Here is a 7767-nt window from a genome sequence, read left to right on the forward strand (position 1 = left end):
CATTTTGAAAAGGAAAAATTTCAATTCAAATGTTTAATTATGAAATTAAGGTATTTTTATAAAAATAGTTTCAAAAATACCCTTATTAATACTAGTCAACATAATTAATAAATTGTATGATTTGATAAAAGGGTATTATAATAAAATATTGGCCTTATTAATTTATTATAATCATCACCTTAATTCTAGTGAAATTGAAAAAATGGACATTTATTAAGAAACGGAAAGACATTTGAGAGTGCAATTAATTGGTTAGCATCACATCAAAGTAGAAGTAAAACTCCAGGACATAATTAATATTTGGTGGAAAGTGCCAACAGTTTCTTAAGGCCTTTAGTGAAAGCCTGTAACAAGCAGCACAATTGATTACTTCTCTAACATCACAAAGAACCACTCCTCTCCTTCCTCATCCTTAGACCGTTTTAAAGATACCATCTTACACCAGTTAAAACCTCCTAAGAATATTATTAAAGGCAGCTTTTTTCACCTCATGCATGGACCTCAGCACTTGGAATTATCTTGGTATAAACAGCAAATGCTACACTAGCAATAACTGGCCCAACCCAAAACACCCAGTGCCCATTCCACAGGTGACCACCTCTAATAAGTGCTGGACCTAAACACCTTGCTGGGTTCATCCCTACACCTGCATAACCTTTGGTTGCAGTCACTGTTGTAGAAATGAACACCAGAAGCCCAACCACAACTCCAATTATACTGCAAACCATAACTCTTCCCAGAGGTTTGGCTTGGCGTTTGTCAAATGCCACCCAGATTGAAGAAAACAGGAAAACAAATGTACAGATTATCTCCAGCCAGAAAGCCTGGGCTGTTCCGAGGCCGACGACTATGGGTCCATGGGGACCTGGTGCAACAATGCTTAGAGTACAGCCTCCAAGTGAAAATGTTTGCTCAATTGTGCTGTTTACCACAGCTTTTAGTGCTAAAGCTCCCAGTATGGCTCCGAGACACTGAGCCAAGATGTATATGGCAGCTCGTGAAAGAGAGATGAGGCCTGTAAAGGCAGCTGATAAGGTGATTACAGGATTGATATGGCCTCCGGAGATGGGAGATGTGGCGTTGAGGATAACTGTAACAGTTATGGCGATTAAAGCTGACATTATAAGATTTGGTGTTTTGGTTTCGGTTTCATAGGATGAGATAACTATGGTGTCCATTGCAAATACAAGGGCTGCTGTTCCAAGAACCTCTGCTAAAGATGCCCTCCATACCTGATACCACAATTGGTCTTGCTATTATCAGTAACAGTAATAAAATTATAATTTACAAAATCTGCTAATTATTGTTTTAGTTTGGTGATGGGGAAATATAAAACGACATGCATGGATTTAACAAATTTTCAAATATGATTTTGTGATTTAATTTGTAATGAAAAGACATACTTGATTTCAGTTAGTAAAGTGAAACTTTCTTATAACACTGCTAAATATTAATTGTCATTTCCTTTTTCTCTAGTCAATTCAAAAAAATAAATTACTAAAAAGAAAAAAGTTTGACCGGAAAGAATTCTTAATTAGGACTTGAATTAATCGATATGCATGTCAAAATTCTTAATTTAATTTTTATTTTGTTATTGTAGTCAAATATAAAATACTAAAATTTAATTACTATGGAAGATTAGTTTTTAATCTCCCATAGTTATTGCTCCCATAAAATAATGTATGAAAGTCATATAAGGGATGGTAGCCTAGCCATTGCTCTTTCTTTCATGGGCCACGGATTAGAGAAACCAGTCAATGGAGTTAGTGATATGATGAAAGGATCTTTGGAAAAATATTCAACCTAAGTGCATGCAGAAAAAAATATACTAACACGTAAAGAAGAAAGGTCTTGCAAGCCCAAGATACTGCTGAATGTGGTGGGATATTGCTTCTTCCCTTCAGTTTTGCCCAGATCTGGCCTGAAAAAACAAAAGGGTTTCATCCCCAGATTATAAAAACTAATAAGCAACTCTCAAAAACTAGAAGAAACAAAGAAAGCAAAAGGATTTGAAACTTGCTGCGGGGTAGATGCGAAGGGTTGGACTTTTCTTCCTCCATAGCCATTTTCTTCATCTTCAAAGACCCTAGAAGTTTCTGCCATCTTTAATTTCTAATGTAATATATTATCTTGGTTGATCTTTCCATCTATATATATTTATATATCAACTTCCTAGAATTATGGAGTACTGGTTGGCAGTTGGAAAAATGATGTCGGCTGATCATGTATGACTTTAATCTCAACTACATTTCTTTTCTTTTTGAGCAATATTATCGGCTACTAAATTGCTTCTTATTTATTATGTGTGTGGATGGGAGAATAGTTTCTTGCATGCTCACAGCTCTCCAATTTAATATACCAATAAAAATCTCATATTAATAATCTTAACTTTTAAAAAAAATTATAATAATTTATCAAAAATACCTTTTCAATATCTATACTTTTTTTATATATTAATATTAAATAATTTAAAGATTAATAAGAATATATATCAAAAATAAAAGTAAATTTAATTTGAAATTTTTAAACTGACAAATAATATAAAATAAAAAAAATATTTAAAATAATACTTATTGTGGTATGAAAGTAGTATATCTTAATTAAATTTTAATATCAAGTTTTATTTAAAAAATAAAAATATAATTTAGTATATTGAATTTTGAGTTTGAAATAAATCGAATTTCAATAATATATAGTTTCTATTGGAAAAATTAAAAAGAAAAAGAATTTACCTGCTTTCATTTTTTTAAATAGATTATTGTGAGAATGGGTATTCAAATATGAATTTACCAAATCAAATAAATATTTTTAACTTAATAAACTATGTATCCGTCCATGCAGTATCTCTGACCTAAGTCTGTACTATTCGGACATCGGCACGTGAAATGGCTCCATTTGCATTCACTACTGATCAACAGACCATTAATAGGAGAAATTAATAGATATCTCATAAATATACAATTATATATATATATATATATGGATAGCTGAAAAGAAAAAAAAAAACTTAATTTATTGATAAAATCAACTAGAGTAGCTTTCATCAACTTAAAAAAACAAAGACTATTGAATCTATCAACTTTTAAAATATTTATTAATTTATTTTTATTTTAGAATCACTAAATTAAAGTGTTTTTATTTTATAAAATTAAAATTTTTAGTTCTTATGTTAAATATATTATTAGTAAACTCATTTTAAATTTAGTTAAAAAAACTATATAATATAAATATTTAAAATTATAAAAAATTAAATAATACATATAATTAAAATTATAGAAATTAAATAATATAAATAATCAACTATTAATATTTTTTAATAAAAATATTAAAAAGTTTTAAGTTTTATGAAATGAAAAACATTTTAATTAAGTAATTTTAAAATTAATTTGAATTAATTTTAAAACATTGTAAATGGATCCAGCCATTTCTCCAGTTCCAGTGAAATAAATTCATCATTAATATTACGAATCTATCCATATCTATATCTATATATTTATAATTATAAGTTGATTTATACATATATATCCATATAAACTTCTTCTCTAAATAGATTAAAAAAAAATCACAGGTGTTAAATTTTTGTATATAAAATTTATTAATTTGATTAATTTAAACTATACGCCCATTAAAAATAGTTTTTTAAAAAAAATTTTAAAAATATTTTATACTCAAATTTTAAATTAAAAGAGAAGAGATTCCTATCATCTCTTCTCTTAAAGGTTGGTAAATATTATTTTTAATAATTTACGAATTAAAGTGTATATAATAAATACTGGTTATTAAATTTATTATTATTATTATTAGTATGTAATTTTTTACTATAATTTTTTAAGGTAATATATTAATTACAGATAAATAAAAACTAAACTCTATTTTATTTTTTATTTTTAATAATAAATGAATTGGTAAAAAATATATTAATAAAGGGTAAATGAACATGCATATAAAAAATGTTTAGACAAAAAGAAAATCCCTTTTGTTCATTGTTTTTATATATATTTCTTAAATATAATCCTATAATAATGGATCATAAAATTATTTTTAATATCAACTTAAAGTATTACTCGTTGTTTGATAATTTTTTTTTCAATTATAATTAAAACTATTAATTAATCAACAGTACAGATTTTCTCTTATTTTATGTAAATAATAACAACGAGTATAACACTCAAAACTACAAAGAAAATAAATTTATACTCTTTAATTTTATATATAATATAATTAAAAAATTTAAATTAAAAATTGAATATATCTATTTAAAAAAAAGATTATATCTTTAAAATGATAATAAAAAAAAATTATATGTCTATTTTCTTAATTAGCTATCAAATATGAGAAGTGACACCTTTAGACTTTAAAAAAAAAAAATTCAATTTCTTAGATGCATGCCATTTCTCTATAAATCTTTTGACTAATAAAAAAATAGAAAAGTTTAATTTCTCTTTTGCCATGATATATCATTTAAGTAATATTAATAAAAGAATTATATGAAAATTTTCAACAGTTGTTTATTGTTTAGGCAATTTTCTTAAAATTAATGATTATTATCTAGTCAATAATTTTGAAGAATTAATAATATATAAATAATTAAAATTAATAAAAGACCTATTAGATAAGATAATTCAAACTTTTTATCTAATTTATATTTATATTTTAATATTTAATTTTGAACGATTAAACCATAATTTTAATATTATTTACAATTTTAACCATAAATTTAAATTAATTAATTTTTATTTTTTTATTTTTATTTTATGCAATTACTCATAAAGTGATGAAGATGGAGGTGTTTCGATAAGGTTGAGTCCCAAAGCAGATATTGAAATTTATTTAAGGGATTGCCATATCGATTAATGTCCTATATTTTTTTCCCCTTTAAATTCTTACATTCATTAGGATACCTCAGTACATATTCTAAGGTTTTAGCTATTGATGCATGGATGATACATGGCTGAGAATGTACATTTGAAGCTTGGGATGGATTTGTTTCTTTAACCTTATTTCTCATCAATATTTTTTGTATTTTCTAAACATGTTTAATATTTTTGTATTTCTTTATAATCTTTTGATCCTCTGCCTCTTATCCACTCTTTTGCTGATTGTGTTCTAATGATTTATAAAATTTTATCTTTTTATATTCCTGTTTTGAACCCTATGTATCAGTCTTATCGAAACACCTCCATCTTCATCAGCAGGGGAATGTTGTTGTGCATTACAGCAGGGGAATATTGCAATTTTACATCAACAAAACAGCACATCACAGCAACTACAGGCACCTGTCATAGCAGCAGATGCACAAAAGCAATATCTCATTTCTCTGGTGTTGTCTAATTAATAAGATTGTCTTGTTTTTTTGTTTCTAGTTTCATAAAAATCAAGTTATTGCCAACCCATTTTCAATGCTTGGAATGTTTGAAGCTATGTTTTTATCTTAAAATCATGAATGTATTATAGGCTATGTGGGGATTCTACAGGAAGACAGTTTTGGTTTATGGAGATGCTGAATTTTTGCAGGGGATGATTACAAGATCAAGGTATGGAATTACAAGTCGCATAGGTGTCTGTTTACCCTTCTTGGGCACCTTGATTATATCCGTGCTGTTCAGTTTCATGACGAATATCCATGGATTGTCAGTGCTTGCAATGACCAGGCTATTAGAATTTGGAATTGGCAGTCACGAACTTGCATTTCAGTATTAATAGGACACAACCATTATGTCAAGTGTGCCTCCTTCCATCCTAAGGAAGACCTGGTTGTGTCAGCATCCTTGGATCAAACTGTTTGTGTATGGGATATTGGTGCCTTGAAGAAGACATTAGTTGCCCCTGCAGATGAGAACCTACGGTTTAGTCAAGTGAACTCAGTTTTTTTTTTGGTGGAGTTGATGTTTTCATTAAGTATGTTTTAGAGAGTCATGACTATGGCATTAACTTGGCTTCATTCCATCCCAATCTACCTCTCATTGTCTTCGGAGTTGATGATCAGTAAGTGAAAATTTAGCGGATGAATGCTATTTCTATGTTCACCTTCTTTAGTTTTTTCAAAGACTCTTATTCTCTAATATGTCATAAGGAAAAAAACAGATAAATTAATTTTTGAGTTTCTATTTTCTAGTACAAAATTTATGCATTTATTGTTATATTATATGTATATTTTTTCAAATGTAGATGAATATTGGCAAACATGGTTGATGTAAGATCATAGTTCTAGCTGCCAATTATTAGGCTTTTGATTACCCAAATGGAGCTCTTTCATTAATAAACCACTCAACTTTAAAGTTTGAAGTTTGCAGTTAAACACGTAGAAATAAGTTCGTGCTTCCTTATGCAAAAGTTCACTAAGGTTGATTATTTGGATAAGGATGAACCACTAATGTTAAAAGAAAACCATGTTAAGGGAAAACTATGTAACATAAGATGATGTGACCTTTCTCTATAGTTTGATGGATATTTAAACAATTTACCAGAGGTTATTTGGCAAGCAATTAACACAGAAGTTCAAAATATGTTGATCATTATAGAATATACTATGTATACAAGGCAAGCAAAGGTTTACTTCTTCAACTACTCTGGTTGTGAAATTTTAGATTATTTTGATCACAAACAAGATATCAACATAAAATTTTTTCTCACAATTTCAACCGAGAAAATGATTTACTATTTTGCTAAACCTATGCTTATAATAGTTTTTGAACTATTGAAGGGTTGAAATATCTATAATTAGGTACCTCACACTTCTAATTTTATATACAAAAGCATGGGATGGACACTTTGATGGGGGACACGAATAATGTGTCCTGTGTTCTGTTTCATACAAGACATGATACTAATATTTTCAATTCAGAGAATACTATTGATCGGCTTGAGACAGAAAATGATAGACTAAACTTGGTTGTGGAGCAACTACAAGAGTTTATGCATAGAATGATGGCACAACAACACCATAATGATGCCCTATTCGATCTTGACCAGCATGCAGACAACGATGGAGATACAAATGATGGGCTGGAAAGTTTAGTTTAATATGTTTTACAGATGATGATACCACTTTTAGTTTAACTTGTGGAACTTAGTACATATTATACTTAAATTATATATTACTAATGCAATGTTTGACATTTTAAAATACTTTTAGTTTTAATTATAATTTTAGTGATTATGTTGGTAGTTGCTTTAATATAATATAATTGATTATGTTTGTATTGAGATCATGAATATTATTAATGTACAGGTATAACATTATGAAAATAGGGATGTGGTAAAAAAAAAATAAATGGTGCTATAGTTGAATTTCCTATATTCACTAACGGATTACTAACGGACTGTCTGTTGGTATCAATAACTGAAAAAATCTATTATTGATCCAATTAGTTATTATACTCTATAATAATAGATTTGTAACAGAAATTCCATTAGTATCTGTAACAAAATAGTGATGAAAATTATGTTAGTATCTGTAATGGAATAGTGATGAAAATTTCGTTAGTATCTGTGACAGAATAGTGATGGTTTTTAGTTAATATCTGTGATAGAATAGTGACGCAATTTCAGTTAGTAATATTTTAAAATCAGTTGTCAAGGAGATGATCCATTATAGGCACTAATGGATTTTGAAGTGACGTTGGAAATAAAATTAACAACGAGATTTTATGCAGCAGATAAAATTTTTTGGTAATCTACTAATGACTAGAATCACCAATGAAATTATATCTAAATTTGTTGGTAATCTGTTAGTTACTGAAATCACCAACGAAATTATATCCAAAT

The 7767-nt window shown here is 27.9% G+C and overlaps 1 protein-coding gene across 1 annotated transcript; it reads right to left on the minus strand.

Moving 5' to 3' along the window:
• Positions 1 to 269: 269 nt before the first annotated feature.
• LOC110625984 (probable aquaporin TIP4-3) lies at positions 270 to 2172 on the minus strand. Its single transcript, XM_021771695.2, has 3 exons — positions 2021 to 2172; positions 1834 to 1921; positions 270 to 1232 (listed from the first exon to the last, which is right to left on the minus strand). The coding sequence occupies exons 1-3, from the start codon at positions 2101 to 2103 to the stop codon at positions 489 to 491; spliced, it is 915 nt and encodes a 304-aa protein (XP_021627387.1). The 5' UTR covers positions 2104 to 2172; the 3' UTR covers positions 270 to 488.
• Between the last annotated feature and the right edge of the window lie 5595 nt (positions 2173 to 7767).

Source organism: Manihot esculenta, chromosome 11 (genome assembly GCF_001659605.2).
Source record: "Manihot esculenta cultivar AM560-2 chromosome 11, M.esculenta_v8, whole genome shotgun sequence".
Lineage (NCBI taxonomy): Eukaryota > Viridiplantae > Streptophyta > Magnoliopsida > Malpighiales > Euphorbiaceae > Manihot > Manihot esculenta.